We start from the raw sequence: 15893 nt of genomic DNA, 5'->3' as shown, positions 1-15893 counted from the left end.
CAAAAAGTTGCCTTTTAATTCAGTCTCTTGCAAACGTGTCCCCAGGACACCCCCAGGACACCTTGTGGCCAGCAAGGGGCCCCACAGCACCGGCGGCGGCCGAGAAGGGGAGGCGGGAGCCAGGGGAACAGGAGCAAGCCCCGGCTTCCCGGCCGCGGGGGCGCAATGAAGCGGAACCGCTCCGGCCGCTCCGGCGCTGGTGTCGGTCTCGGGCGCGGGTCTCGGGCGCCGGCTCCTCCAGGCGCCGCGCCCCACCACCGGCTTTCGGGGTTTGCCGCCCGTCCGCCAGCCCCGCGGCGGGTGCTGGGACCCGGAGCCCGCGTGGGCGCTCCCCTCCTGCCCGGCGTAGCACCGCCTCCGGCCCGGGTGCAGGGGCCCGGCGCGCAGGCGGGGGGCGCTGTGGCCTCGGCGCGGGGACAGAGCGGCCGGGCCGGATCCGCCTCTTTCCCCTCCCCGCCCGCCCCCCACGCGTCGTGTCGCCGGGAAGCCGGGAGGAGACAGAGCGCGCTCGGGCTCCACGGCGCTCGGCCCGCAGTCCTCCGGCAGCGCCGAGCCGAGCCAGGTGGCGCCGCCCGAGCCGCGAGCCGCGAGCCCCCGGGCCGCCTTTGTCTGGGAGCGTGAGGCCTGGAAGCGCCGCTCTCGGGGGCCGGGCACGCGCCCGCAGCGGTCGCTGACAGCTCTTCCCTCCCGCGGGGCTCCGGGTCGGAGGGGCGGTCGGGCCGGGCCCTGCTCGCCCGCGCCTGCACGCCCGAGCGCGCGCACCGATGCCCCCGCAGCAGGGGGACCCCGCGTTCCCCGGCCGCTGCGAGGCGCCGCCCGTTCCGCCGCGCCGGGAGCGCGGGGCGCGCGGGGGGCGCGGGCCCGGGGCGCCGGGGGGCCGGGGGCGCGCGGGCGGTGCGGAGGGGCGCGGCGTCAAGTGCGTGCTAGTCGGCGACGGCGCGGTGGGCAAGACCAGCCTGGTGGTGAGCTACACCACCAACGGCTACCCCACCGAGTACATCCCCACCGCCTTCGACAACTTCTCGGGTGAGCGGGGCCGGGGGCCGGGGGCGCGGTGCTGGCGGCCCGGTGCCGGCGGGAGGGAGCGTCGCGCGAGGGTCGCGGGCCCCGATGGGAAGCGGACCGGGCCGTGGGGACCCGGCGAGCGCGGAGCCACCTGCAGGACCGCGGGGCAGCCGGGAGCCCCCGAACCCGAGCCCGGCGGAGGGGGCGGGGTACGGGGACCGAGCCTGTGCGAAAAGAAATGATGCGGCAATTTAATAACAAATAGGTCGAGTTCAGGAAGCCTGGTCAGTTTGCTGCGTAGCAAAGTTGCGTCAGGTCGACGCTGCTGGCGCCGCTGCAGAGTTTCACCGGGAAGGTGACGCGCAGGTGCCATTACCTGTGGCCCTGGGAGTCGGTCCTTTCCTTTCGGCGGCTCCGCTCACAAGGGGCGTCTCCACTTTGAAGAGCCACAGAGACGGCAGGAAAGACTTGATTTAGTGAAAACGGCGCTACGGGCTTAGGTTTGGATTAAACCCTGAGAATAAACGCGATTTCTCCAGCGTGCCTCTCCCCTGCGCCCACTGCTCCGACTTCCATCTCCCCCGTTGGCCCTGTTTCTGATTCTTGATATTTTTTTCAGCGTCTCTTTAAGCTCTTACGTATGGTGTGCTGTGTTTTGGTTTGGTGGAAACAAAGATAAAGGATTTTTTTCAGGTCTTTTTGAAATTTATTAGAAAGGACTAGTAAAGGTAAAGTACGAGTCTCCCACAGAGGCTAATGGAAAGCATTCTCTCTTGCTCTTAAAAGAAAAGAAAAAAAAAAAGCTTCTTGACCTTTTAGAGAGTCCTGATGGCAAGCGCTTCATTTCTTCCATCTCGAAGGTACCCTGGAGAAAACTGCTACACTAATGGGGTTCCACCCAAATGGTTCTGTTTTTCACCCCTTTTCCCTTCCAGCTGACTATTGTAAACATGAAAAGCAATTTAGAAAGTTGTACTGAGACAAACCTGAGTGCTTAAATTCAAGTAGAAACATCCAGGCTGTGCCCTGATGCAAGCCCCTGCCCAGTACCCCATCCTAGTGGAAAGGTGGGCAGGCTTTCTCTTCTTTTCTGTTTTAATCCTCTCTTTGAGCTGACATGGTGAGATAAGCAGTGCCCTCTTCTATAAACAGGACAATGCAGGCAGCCTGTGTTTGCTCATGTTCTCAAAACAAGCTACAATTTTATGATAAACCATGAAGTCTTGGAACTCTTCCCAAGGGAAAACAGAATTATTTGTGAGGTTTTCCACTGAGTTAAAACGGCAAGGTTGGTTCCCATTTACCCCCTAGTGTTGTTTTTAGGTTTTTTGAACCGAGTGTGACAGGAAAATAAATCTTCCGGGGCTGGGCTAAAAGTACAGGTCTTTCTGGGGTGCCATCAAACGGCTAAGGGATTTGCAGCTTCAGCCCTGACAGGGTAGGGAATTGCCAGCCCTGGAGGGTTTGTAGACAAAAATGCCTCCTTGGGGCCTCCTTGTTTTAGGCAAGTCTTTAATTCGTGAGGAAACCCAGAATAACTGAAAGGTTTGGAGGGAGAATGGTAGTTCCCAGCTATAACTTTTTTTTTTTTTCTTCCTGAAACGGGTTAAAAGGCACACTTTGATAATTGTTTTCACTTTACTTTTAAGCTGTGGTGTCTGTGGACGGCCGGCCTGTGAGACTCCAGCTCTGTGACACTGCCGGACAGGTTAGTGGATTGGCTGGGAAGGGACTGGCCATTTAGAGGCCTCAGAATAACTACGCTCTATAACTGGGTCATTCTAAAGCCTCATGAAGTGGCCCCAGCCCTGCCCCTCTCAGGGGGTGGCAGTGAGGTGGGGAGATGGCTCTGCCCTCATAAAACAGGGTTTAGTCCAGCTTTGCATGGACAGGATAGGGAACAAAGGATCAAGAATAGGAATTCTTATGGAGTTTCTGATCTTATTTACTTTCTCGTTTTTATTAAAAAATTATCAGTGATGCTTTGTGATCATTTCTTCAAGTAAGTTGGTGATAGAATCATTTTGTTAGAAGTCAACAAGCCAAATATTAAATTTGCTCAAGAGAAAAATGGAGGTTTTTAAAGAGATTTTATTTATTTTAGAGAGAGAGAGAGAAAGAGCGTGGTGGGGGAGGCAGAGGGAGAGAGAGAGAGAGCTTCAAGCTGACTCCATGCTGTGTGTGGAGTCTGACACAGGGCTCGATCCCACGACCCTGAGATCATGACCTGAGCTGAAACCAAGAACCAGACATGCTCAGCCAACTGTACCATCTGGGGGTCCCCCTGAAAAAGATGGAGTTTGTGTCAGTGGGTGTTAATATTTCCCTCCCTATGCTGTGGTTTCCTCACTAGGGCCACCCCGTCCTTTGAAGCAGAGATACAGTGGCGAAGCTGTCCTGAGCTAGGGCAGTGAATGAACCTGGACTTAGTCTTTCCAAATCGTGAACATTTATTCTTGTCTTGGGGGTCAGGCACTTGGATGAGACACCCAGGGAGTGACGGGGATGGGGGTATTCCTCGACGAGCTCCAGGGACCCTTGGCACAGTGCTCATCACTGAGATCTCCTTGTTCTCTGTGAGAACCCACGGTGCCATCTCTTGAGTTTGTCAAAGTGACAGTTGATAAACATGTACTCTTTTCTGTACTTGTCAGAGCAAACGCTGAGGGCACTTTGTAGGCATGTCAAATGCCCATTTCACTTTCTGAGGTGTTATCACATGACCATCTGTTGTTGAAGAAGCTCGCTTTCCAGTGTTCCCCAGTGACTCGCCCACGCCACAGCTTCCATACTGCTTATCTCACCTGGGGCAGCAAATTCACAGGTTTATTTCTCAAAACTCAAATGACACAAGACTGGGCAGCTTTGGTTCTCAGCTCAATACCGGTTTGGTGGTGGCCAGAGTGGCATGCCCTGCCTCTTTTGCACTGGAGCATCTCGGATTCCCCTTCAGCTGCAGCCAAAGAAAGCACACACAGTGTGGATCTTATTTCCTGTGGAAGAGAAAACTCAAAAGGACACTGCTCTCCTAGTAGTTAATCTTTCTGAATGCTCTCCTGGTATTTGTAATGAAAGCTTAATTGCTTTGTATAAAGTAAGAATATTTTTCCTGCTATGTGATTTTCTGATCTTTAAAAGGTGGCCAGGGTAGCATATCAATAAATACAGGCATTCCTGGTAAAACAAGAAGGTACAGTTCCTAGAGACCCTTGAGAGAAGGAGCAAGCAGCTCATTGCACGTCCCTGCCCACTAATGGGGCTCTCCCTTAGGTGTTGATTCTTGTTACAGACACGGCTTCCCAAGTTGGGGTTCTAGGCTTAGTGCACACATGGCGCCTGGCACATAATAGGGCGCTGTCACAGTTTATGATTGATGCACATAATGGAGTTCTAGGCACTGGGGAATTCAAACTTAAGTCCTGGCCTGCCCCTCAGAAGACTTGCAATCTGTAGGGAAGACAAACCAGTTAGTAGAAATTGTGAAAGAAACCTGTGAAATTCCATAAGGAGGAAGGCGGTGTTAGTGTGGGGGACAGGACAGATGGGTCTGAGGAGAAAAACCTCTGAGCAGTTTTGAAAGAAGTGTGGGAAAAACTTTATAAAAATGACCCTGAATTATTGAGGCAGAGTTCAGTTTTTCCTTAGTATAGCCTGTTTAAAAGTTGGGGAAGCACAAGAATAATTTTGGAGGTATTTTCATGGAAACATTTCATAATTAGGGAAATAAAAGGGCTTTGGCGCAAGTTGGTAAGCTTTAGTTTGGAAATTATTCTTTTGGTCTCCCAGTGACGTTTTCATTGAGATTTACTGTATTGTTTAACTGTATTAGTTAGTAAAGTACACCTTATTATGTAATGAATGAGAAAAACCAACTTCAAAACCGGTGAAAACTACACAGCTGTTAAGATCATTTTTTCCCCTACTCCATAAGTATCCCTTAGGACACTTTTTTTTTTTTAAGATTTATTTATTTATTTATTTATTTATTTATTTATTTATTCATGACAGACATAGAGAGAGAGGCAGAGACACGGGCAGAGGGAGAAGCAGGCTCCACACCGGGAGCCTGACACGGGACTCGATCCCGGGACTCCAGGATCGCACCCTGGGTCAAAGGCAGGCGCCAAACCGCTGAGCCACCCAGGGATCCCCTACTTAGGACTTATTTTGATTAATAGCAAAGCTGATCAGAGTTATAGTTCTTCCCTACCTTCCTTAGTCCAGATCTGATAAACTACCTTTTAAGGGACTTTTTATTTTTATTTTTAAAAATATTTTATTTATTTATTTGACAGAGTGCAGGCGCACAAGCAGGGGGAGCAACAGGCAGAGGCAGAGGGAGAGGAAGAAGCAGGCTCCCTGCTGAGCAAGAAACCCGACGATGCCTCTATGTGGGGCTTGATCCCAAGATCTTGGGATCATAATCTGAGCCAAAGGCAGATGCTTAACCAACTGAGCTCCCTAGGCACCCCAGGACTTGATTTGGCACCTGCTGTATTTCCCTAATGTTGACTCGGCCAGTGAAACTCCTCCGTCCTCCAGGCAGTTCTCAGGATAGCCTTGTGGGCTTAAAGTGACTTGTGTGACCTCTGTTTCTAGCTCCAGGGGAGTGTAAGCACCAGTAGCCCTGACCTGGGGCTCAAATGCAGGTTTTATATGGAAGCTTAGAGCAAGAATATGTCTCTACTGGCTGGATAAGGAACTAGAAATCGCTTTTCTTGTCTTTCGGTTTTCTCGTTAGGGAGGTAGTGAGCATAGAAGATATTAAAAGGAGTTTTTAGCATTAGACTCACAGTCTTACTCAAGTGAAAATAGAGACTGAGGACTTTGAGAAACATAACTTTGGAGAAGGAACTGTCTCTGAAATAGGCGATCTCTGTGGTATTGACTGGAGAAGCTGAAAATTCCTCAGCTTTTTGACCCAGGTGGCCCTTGAAGAATCTCTGCGTTAAAAAAAAAAAAAAAAAAAAAAAAAAAATCAGGTTTCAGCTTGACCAGTGCTACTGTTCAGTGGCCTGTCCACCACACCCTGTCCCTGACTGAATTCTGTATGTCTTCCCTGCAGACCTGGCAGGTGCATGCAAATCATTGGGCCTCAGAACACATTTCCTTGAGGGTACATTCCAGTTGGCCTCGTCACGCATATGTATGTTGTATTGATTTCAGCAAAAATCTAAGGTTTCTGGTCAGGCAGTGAGGAGGAGAGTTTAATTTCTGCTTGGTTCCGTGAACCCCTTAGCCAGAATCTCAAGAGGTCTGGGGAGCCAGATTTCCAAAGCCCTGTCACAAGGCCCAACCCCTGAGTTTGCCTTTCTTTTTATTGGTAATGCAACCCCCAGCTTGCAGGGCATGGCCAAGGTGACTGGCTTCCAGCAGCGAGCTGCAGTTGCCTAAGGGAGCTGACCTGTTTTGAGGCTCAGTTTTGTGCTGCTTCTTTGAGGCCTCTGAGAACAGAGGGAATGTTTTATTACAAGATCCTCAGAGCTGGGCCATAGTCTACCTGCTTGAGTTTCTGTGTTTATTCTTTCAGCACAAAGTTGGCACTAAAAAAGCCAAGTTGTTCTTTTTAAACCGTTGCGTAGAGAAGTCTGACAAGTGGCAAGGATGAAATGCCAGATTCATCCCTGAGCATTTTTAGCTGGTTGACTTCAACTGTTAGTTGGTTGTCGCCCTACGACTGAAATACGGAGCCTCAAATGAAGAAAGTGCCTTCAGGTGAAACAGGTGCAGATTGCCTTTACACCTACAGGGTGGCCACAGATGCAGAATAATGTGCATGTAAATAGTAGTTTGTAAATAATCAGAGCATGCTAATGAAGTAATGAAAACCTGGATGACATTTCACTTTTTCTTGCCACTGGGAAGTTATATGTCATAGTACACCTGTGCGAGGCTGGCCCCCAGAGATAGGAATTTTATTTTATTTTTTATTTTTTGAAAGTTTAGTTTTTTGGTAATCTTGACACCAAAAATGTGGCTTGAACTTACGACTTTGAGATCAAGAGTAGTATATCTTCCGACTGAGGCAGCTAGGTGCCCCCACGAATAGACATTTTGAAAAAGAATAAGGTGATGTAAATATTTTTCTCTGAGTGAGCTGATTGAAAGTGTTCAGGTAGTTGAATATGGCACTCCAGGGGACAATAAAAAATACTGATTTGGAGACAGATATGTCTACAAGGGCTGAGGCCAGGTCTGTGTGTTCCCATCTGAATCCCCTGGCCCTGCACAGTGGCTGCTGTCCAGCATCCATCTCTGAAGTAGATGGACTGGGGCAGGCATCAGCAGCATGTTGCTTGGTTGATAGGACAAACTGTGATTATTCCATCCAGTTCTCTGTACCTTAAGGTAGGGTGGGTATGCACTTTCTCTGATCCTTTATCTTCCCAAAGCACTGAGTGTGGAGGCCCCTGGTATTTGCAAGGAGAAAAGAAAGGAAAAGGAAGAAAGGGGGGCACCTGGGTGGCTCAGTGATTGAGTGTCTACCTTCAGCTCAGGTCATGATCCCAGGGTCCTGGGATCAAGTTCCACATCGGGCTCCCTGCAGGGAGCCTGCTTTTCCCTCTGCCTGTGTCTCTGCCTCTCTCTCTCTCATGAATAAATAAATAATTTTTTTAAAAAAAGGAAGAAGGAGGGAGGAAAAGAGATAATAAGAAAGGTGTATCAAGCAAGAATAGGAATATATGAACCAATGTGACATTGTATGTCACATTGTTGTAAGTGACATTGAGAGGCACGGGTTCTCTGTATTGCCCAGGGGAGTGGCCGTCAGAGGTCCTGAACTCCGATTTTGGGTCTATCCTTTTGTCTGATGAACATTACTGGGTATACTGAGCACTGTGCTTGCCTTGACTGTGTGCAGTGCCAATGGGATGAGTTGGGCATCACTCACAGCTGTCATGAGGACAAGGGGAGCTGTATCAGACTGGGGTTCACTGGGGTCAGGTTGGAGACTTGGGGATCAGTGTGGCTGCTAAATTTTAGAACAGGAGCTAAATACCAGCATTGAAAATCTATGTTACTCTAGGCTAAAGGCTAGATGAAGTAAATTTTATTTCTAAAACTCAACCTAGTGTAAGTACTTTTTCTGTGGTAGGGTACAAGAGGATCATGAGTACTGGTGAGCACATGGAGCACACTGGCAGATTTCATGGGGTGGGGGTGCGGGCCCCGCTGAGTAAGCCCCTGCTTTCTGAGGTGCTGGCTCTTCCTCCTGTAACCAGCCCTGCCAGACCCATTCAGGAAAAAAAATGTTAAGGTGGTCTCTTTTCCGATGAGAATTGATTAGATGAATAACTGTTGGATGCTTTGATCGGTTGCAGGATGAGTTTGACAAACTGAGGCCTCTCTGCTACACCAACACGGACATCTTTCTTCTGTGCTTCAGTGTGGTGAGCCCCTCGTCCTTCCAGAACGTCAGTGAGAAGTGGATACCGGAGATCCGATGCCACTGTCCCAAAGCCCCCATCATCCTCGTTGGAACTCAGTCAGATCTAAGAGAAGATGTCAAAGTCCTTATTGAGCTGGACAAATGCAAAGAGAAGCCCGTGCCTGAAGAGGCGGCTAAGTTGTGTGCCGAGGAAATGAAAGCTGCCTCTTACATCGAGTGTTCGGCCTTGACTCAGAAAAACCTCAAAGAGGTCTTTGACGCGGCCATCGTTGCTGGCATTCAGTACTCGGACACTCAGCAACAGCCAAAGAAGTCCAAAAGCAGGACTCCAGACAAAATGAAAAACCTCTCCAAGTCCTGGTGGAAGAAGTACTGCTGTTTCGTATGATGCTGGCCAGAAACCCAGAAAGGCAATTTTTAGATGAAGTCCACATTAGAAGCTATATTAGCTAAAATGACTCCTTTTATCATGTAGAACCTGTATAGAGAACGTGTGTATGTATATGTATAATAGGTGGAGCTCTCGATTTTTGGATTTTTTTCTTGCCTTTGATATTCTTGTTTGTTTGAGCTTAGGGATGAGTTGATTACTAATTATGCAAGATATTTTTGAAGTCAGTTAAGCATTTTTTGGTAACTCTGGAAATTTAGAGCTCTAGACCTCTGGATTAATTTATATCTAATATGAAAAAGACACTTCAAATCTGAGTGTCAAGAATGAAATTTTGCTAGATTTATAACGTACAGAAGAACAAAAGAAGAAATGGTATAGTTAGCTTCCCTTGATTAAGGGCTACTTCATGCAAGTGCGTATGTCCACAGGCCAGCTATGCTGAAAATAACTCTTAGCTTTGAAACTCCACACTTTATAAAACTTTAAGGAATTAAAATCTGAGGGAAAACGAGAGACCTCTGCCTACAGTCCCTCAAAACAGTTGCTTTTGTCATATGTTAATACCTGGTTGCTTAAGATCTAAAATCAACCAACAAACATCTCCTAACTCAATGACACTGTGTAAACCAAAAAGGAAAAATTGTGTATTGTGATTTTTCATTCTTAGACCAGTTGTGTTGACACCGTATAAACATAGCCAAAATGCCATGTGGAGTAAAGCAAGTATTAGTCAGAAGCTCTTATATTTTCTTTAGGGGGTGATTCATGTTGAGATCATAATGTAATATTTGCTCTTACTATGCGTGCACCCAACTGCCTAAATCCCTAGCAGTTAGAACACTAGGGAGCATCTATTTGAATGGTTTTGAAACTTCCATACTATTTACATTGTCCCATTTGCAGAGAAGTGGACACTCTTACAAGGCCTGCAGCAAACGTTTGTAGGAGATGAAGTGTACTTTTTTCCCCTTAAGGCAGCCAAAATGTATGCGCGGGCGTGCACACATGTATATGGCTGTATTTGCTGCTGATTCAGACTCTTAAACAGTTAATGAGAAAAAGCAGGGCCACAAAAACAGATGTGAGGGAAGCTCAGCTTCCTCTTTTTATTACTTTTTTAAACAGATCTCTTTTTGATTATATCCTACTCAGATATGATTTTAAATATACTTTGACACATTTTTGAGACCATCTCAAAACACGAATATCTCTTAAGAACTGTTTTATACTGAATGTCTCTTGAAACCTGTTAAAACAACCACTTAAAACCACAGATGCCTTTCAGGGAACTGGCAATAGAGGCCAGCGCTGTGTGTCAGAGGGCTCCTGGGGGTGATGTGCTGCGGCCAGCCCGGAGCAGGGGTGTATGTACGGACCACAGCCCCCTCTCTCAGCGGCATCTTTACTGTGGGACAGCCAGAAAACCATATACTTGTGAAACATTTGTGTTCTTCAAGGTGGCAGTTTTTAGGGTTTAATATTCTGGAGGAAAAAATGTGCCATATCAGAAGAGTAGTTTTTGTTTTTGTTTTTGTTTTTTTTTTTACTTTGTGATGGCTATGCTGCTGAGATGCCAAAAGGTAGCCTAACATGAATTATAATGTCTGGTTGTAGTGAGTGAAGCAGATTTACCAAAATCAACTCAGTAACTAGGGAAACTGCTGTAGAGCCGGTGAATAGAAGAGTCTTATCTTTCTGTGGGTCTTGCGTTGTCTTTTTTATATTTGAAAGAGCTAATTTGTGTTTTCCTATAGAAGTAAAAAAATCAGGGTAGGCGCTTCTTTGATCTTGTTAGTAAATAAAATTACCTGATTTCTTTGTTTAAAAACTAAAATACGTGGATTGTTCACTATTTATTTTTCAGTACATTGAAATTGGTATCATAGTTGCCCAAAGCATTTAGTTATAGCCTGAGTGAATAAAATTACTTCATTTGAGGAAATACTCTAAACAGACTCTATGCTGGCCTGCCTGGCTCACCTGTCTGTAAGGGGCCAGTTTCCTAGGCTCGGCTCTTCCTGTTCCAGGTGTAAAGCAGTGGGAGCAGCAGAAGAGTTACCTGGTGAGTAATTTTAAACAGTAGTTTTATATTTAAATAAATGTCATGGAGTACAATGCAAATTAATTTTGAAGATAGAGCACAAGACTTGAAAGAAATTTTATGCATGTGACAGCATTGGGGCTGCTTTCCTGGGCCCCCTGGGCGACGGCCATCAGCACCCTCTGGCCCTGGTGGAAAGTTGTCAGTGGAGCAGGCCTGTGTGGCCCAGTTCTGAGAGCTTTCCTCAGGTGGTTTATTTTTAACCCAACTTGATACAACCCTGTACCATTAGCCCTAAACATCTAGAGGGTTGACATTTAAACACAACCATTTTTTACATGTTGCTGCATTTTCTAGAATAGTAAAGGTACGATTGATTGTACTTAAGGTTTTCCTCCATTTTCCTTTGTGTGATTTGGGCAGAAAAATTTTTTAGAGTATGTGCTTGAGTTAAACCTAAGTCGATTCACTTTAAAGCTCAAACACTGTTCAACTTGCAGCTTGGTATTGCAGAGAAGATTTTATGAGTTGTGCTTTAGAAGATGCCACTTTAGCTTAACTCCTACTGTGTAGGCCAGTCATAATTTAAAAACACAATTACTTCCAACCTGTTTTATCACTTTCTACCATGTATGTGGAAATGAACCTTTTGTAATATTGTTCTCTGTACTTGGCAGACCTAAAGAGAAACCACCCAGGCATTACACAAGCCAAAATGAAGGCAAGGTCTTCTCCCCAGACTGTTGTAACCTGGTGCCTTACCAAGTTGTTCTTCTCTGTTTTCGAGTGTAAATGATGTTGAGCAGAACGTTGTCCTTGAAGATGCTATAAATGAGCTGGTATGAAATAAATTCTGACCTATGGATATAACTTCGCTTGCCTTTATTATCAAAAAATGTCATTGGAAGTGAATAAAAGTCCAGCCACACCAAAAAGCAGGTTGGGAAGCGTCATGGTGTGCCTCCAGAGGTGTTTTGGGAATCATCCCTAACTGACATTAAATGCTTATAGAATATAGGGATTTTAGAATTTGGGGGGTCACAGTGTGATATAAGTGCTCTCAGACTCTGTGTCTGTAATAGTTTGTGTGCTGGTGGCTTGTGTGTGTCCCTGACAGGAACACTGTGCTTGGAGCCAAAAGTCTAGGCTCAGAGAAGCACTTAGTGTGTGATGATGAGGAGGTGACTAGATCTGAGCCTCAGTTTCCTTATGTGCCAAAGTACTGCTTTTCTCCCCAGGCTCTTTGAATCCTGAATGAGAATACATGTGCACATGTGGGGTGCAAGATCTGTAATGGCCATGGAAGGGGTTCGAAGGTGCCATGAGGCTCAGAATTCCCCATCTCTGAGGGCTGGGGGAATGCCCTTGTGATATATGTGAACTTGCAGTCAGCCTTCTTATCAGGGAAGTGATACCAGGCCTCACACCAGGGAATGTGGCCCTGATGACAAGACCATCCTGGGAGGCCATATGTTATCCTGCTTCCACCCTCCAGCCTCAGGGGTTAAGGGCTCACCTAGTGAAGGATGGACCTGGCTCACTTCATTCCCCATGGTGCCTCTGAGGCCAGGCTTTGACTTTTCATAGCCACTGAACATTCAACCACAATGCACCAGATTGCTTTGCAGGGAGCAACTAGAATTCCTGGCCTTCAGCATGTGTCCCAAAGTGCTAAAACCCAGCTCTCCCTCACTGGCCTCCGCGGCAGCCTAATTCCAGCTCAGAGGGACTTGGGAATCTCTCTTCAGCCCTTGGTTGCCTCCTGTATCCAGGACAGGCCTTCCCAGTTACACAGAGCACCCAGTCTCTCTAGAGGAGGTCAGGGAGTGCTTCATGAAGATGTTTAATAAGGACTAAAGGAAGTGGGAGAATGACAAGTATCTGGGAGGAAAGTTTTCTAAAGGGAAGAGCAGGTGCAAAGGCCCCAAAGCATAGCAAATGTGTGGCATGTCCTGGAGGCCGGTGTGGACAGGACAGGAGCAGAGCAAGGAAAGGAGCAGGAGATGACCTAGAGGAAGGGAGGAGGTCAGGGAAAGGATGAGGTCAGAGAGGCCCCTGATGTCAGGGAGGGCAGGGGAGGTGGGGGCTGGGCTCCAGAGCAGGCTCTTTGGGCTTGAATCCTGGCTCAGCCACTTGTTATTTCTTAAGCAACTTAAACATCCTGTGTCTAGTCTTTAGACTCTCTAAAGGGGATAATTGGGGCACCTGCCTCACTGGGCTGGTGGGTTATGAGTATGAAGTGCCAGTAAGTGTCCACTCTGACTGGTCTCATTGGCAAGTTCTGTTCGTTTCTCTCACAACAGGCTGCCTGGGTGATTAACTTCCAATCAGCCCCTAATGGCTCTCATCTTCATCCCTACTAATTTTTTGTGAGGCTTATGCTTTTTATGGGTTATAGCATATCTATTTTTCATTCCCACTCATTTTTATAAAATAAGAGCCAAACAATATAAATTACTCCAGCAGTTGTACAGACTGACTCTGGAGCAGGTGGGACTGCTGGGGCCTGGCCACCTGTTGGGAGAGCTGGTGCCAATCCCCCCTCCCACCCACCCCCACCCCCACGACCTCAAGGAGAAGGTGGAATTGGGCCCATGAAGGAGGTTTGGTGAGTCGGAGTGAGACAACAGAGTGAGGCTTGGGTGGAAGTCAAGCACACTCAGCTTTGTGAATCTAGAGCCATTTTTAGAAACCCCCGTTTATCAGCCCACCTCAGCCGACCAGTTTCCCCTGTGCAATCCCAACAATACGACCAAGTCCCGACGAGACCCGGTCTGCACATGGAAGAGGCCCGTGGCCAGGAACCTGATCTTGATCTGTAACCTGATGTTTGTCATCTTAAAAGAGGACGTGTCCCAGGGCAGAGTATCACATTGCCATTCATTCTCCTCCTGAATGTCCCACAGATATTTCAAATTTGACTCATTCTTTTAAGTTTTCATTTGCTACTATAACAAATTACTACAAACTTAGTGCTTAAAACAATACAGACTTGGAATACAGATTTGCAGTTCTGGAAGTGGGAAATCTGAAATGAGTCTTGCGCTAAAGTCAAGATGATGACAGGCCTGCATGCCATCCTGGAGGCTCTACGGGGGCCATCTTCTTGCTTCCTCCATCTCTAGAGCCCACCTACATTCCTTGGCTCATGATTCTCCTTCCCCTGCAAAGCCAGCAATGGCTGGTCATCCCATTGACACGGACTCTTCTCCCACACTTTTAAGGACCCAAGGACTCACTTGGTAATCTCCAAGGTAATCTCCCCCGTCAGGGTGTGTGGATTAGCAATTTCCATCTGCAGCCTCAATTCTGCTTTGCCATGTAACCTACATCGTCATGGGGTCTAAAGTGTAGGATATGGACATTTTTGGGGGCTGTTCTTCTGCTGACCACACTCATGTCCTGGAGGTCAGCTCGTTGCTCCCTAGATCATCGCCTCCTTTGTATTCTTTTGTTCAGAACACAACAGTCGGCAGCAATCTTGGGTCAGATGTGCGCAACGTTGGCAAGACTCCCCTTGGTTTATCTGGCTGATGAGGGATAGACGTGCCAGAGAACTACTGGGGGTAGCAATCAGTGACTGAGTATTTTTGGTCCCATTGATGAAGACACCTCTAATGTGACATGGATGAAATCTTGCCTTACTTTGCTATCATTAAACATCCAAATCTCCTGCCTCTGCTTATTCTTCAAAATACCACAAGCAGCTTTATTAGGATTTGGCATCTCAGGGTGGTCCTCAAAAGAAGAGAACGCAGTGATTGTACCAAGTACCTGAATTTCCCTTCCCAAGGCAATGTTCTCTCATATTACGTTAGTAGAGTGGTTTCTAATTAGGATTTGGCCTGAACTGGGGGAGAAAATGTACTAAAAATGGTGATGTGAATTTTTTGCGTCTTTGCCTGGTTTTGCAGAAACAGGCTTCATTTCACAGAACTGTTTCTAACATTTCCTCTCAATCAAACAGCTGGAGGTGTAACATTAATTTGGCATATGGTAGTTTGCACTGTGGAAGGCATTCCCACAAGGGCTTGTGTTCTTACAATCCAAGAATACTAGTTTGGAGTGTTTAAGCTTAAAACACAAATAGAACTTGGACATTCTAGAATATCTCTTAACACAGAAGCTTTCGGGAGTAGCATGTGCATCAGTCACATTTTGACAGATTCTGAATAATTGTTGGTGCAGGGTTTAACTTAAGTATCATATTGTACATGGCTGATGGAAGAGAGAGTCCTGTACTTCGGGAGCAAATATCAGAACAGATTTTACCATGGAAATCAGGAAGCCTGACTGCTATTACTTGTGGATTTCGAATACAGCAGACCTGGCTGTCCGGGGCTCAATTTCATTTTGCATCTGCTCAAGTGTCTAAAGAAGTACTTGTTAGGAACTTAGAACTCTGATACCTGAAACATCATCACCTGTAGCAGGAACAATGAATGAGTTTGGCTTGCCTTATTTATTTAGCAAATGTTTTATCAGTGAGCGTACAGAAAAATCTCACATATACCAAGTCACCCAGAACCCCCAAACTCCTCCCTCTGCTTTGATATTCTTGTCTCTCCCTCATCTTCCTACTTTTTATTCTGAAATGATATCTCAGGCCAGACCACAAAGCAAGAAGGGCTGTACACAGGCTCTTGTTCACTACTGCTCTAAACCAGACAGTCAGAGATAAGTGGATTTTCAACACATTTATTTGATCTACAAAATTTCCCTTCATTGTCACTTTATTTCAGGATCTAAGCAATGAGAATGAGGGTGGGGCCTTTGGATGAACAGTTTTTGCCTTAGTAACAACCTTCAGTAATCTTTAAGATTGGCTCTTGTGTTGTTGAGAGCTTATCCAAAGTTTGACACTCTCCCGTGTTCCCAGTCACCAGGCGCCTAATCTAAACCACCTCACCTTTACATTGAAATCGATCTGGTGTTGTTGAAAGTCAAGTGTTTCTATTTCAAAAGACGAAAAGTGGAAAGGAATCAATTATTATTTAGATAAACGATTAGATAAAACAGTCCAAAATTTTCTTATACAAATGTTGGTAGAGGAGATCAGGAAA

At 46.8% G+C, this 15893-nt stretch overlaps 1 protein-coding gene across 1 annotated transcript; it reads left to right on the top strand.

Moving 5' to 3' along the window:
* The first annotated feature begins 764 nt into the window (after window positions 1-764).
* RHOU (ras homolog family member U) lies at window positions 765-11700 on the top strand. The gene is made up of 3 exons (XM_038533961.1): window positions 765-1026; window positions 2655-2713; window positions 8328-11700. The coding sequence occupies exons 1-3, from the start codon at window positions 765-767 to the stop codon at window positions 8781-8783; spliced, it is 777 nt and encodes a 258-aa protein (XP_038389889.1). The 3' UTR covers window positions 8784-11700.
* The last annotated feature ends 4193 nt before the right edge of the window (window positions 11701-15893 follow it).

The sequence above is a fragment of the Canis lupus genome, chromosome 4 (genome assembly GCF_011100685.1).
Source record: "Canis lupus familiaris isolate Mischka breed German Shepherd chromosome 4, alternate assembly UU_Cfam_GSD_1.0, whole genome shotgun sequence".
NCBI classification, from domain to species: domain Eukaryota; kingdom Metazoa; phylum Chordata; class Mammalia; order Carnivora; family Canidae; genus Canis; species Canis lupus.
The sequence above is the reverse complement of the archived record's forward strand: the minus strand, read 5'-3'. Positions and strand labels throughout refer to the sequence as shown.

Coding starts and splice junctions, on each gene's coding strand:
- RHOU (XM_038533961.1), top strand. CDS start 765: ATGCCCCCGCAGCAGGGGGACCCCGCGTTCCCCGGCCGCTGCGAGGCG. Junction 1,027..2,654: donor CGCCTTCGACAACTTCTCGG/GTGAGCGGGGCC, acceptor TTTACTTTTAAG/CTGTGGTGTCTGTGGACGGC. Junction 2,714..8,327: donor TCTGTGACACTGCCGGACAG/GTTAGTGGATTG, acceptor GATCGGTTGCAG/GATGAGTTTGACAAACTGAG.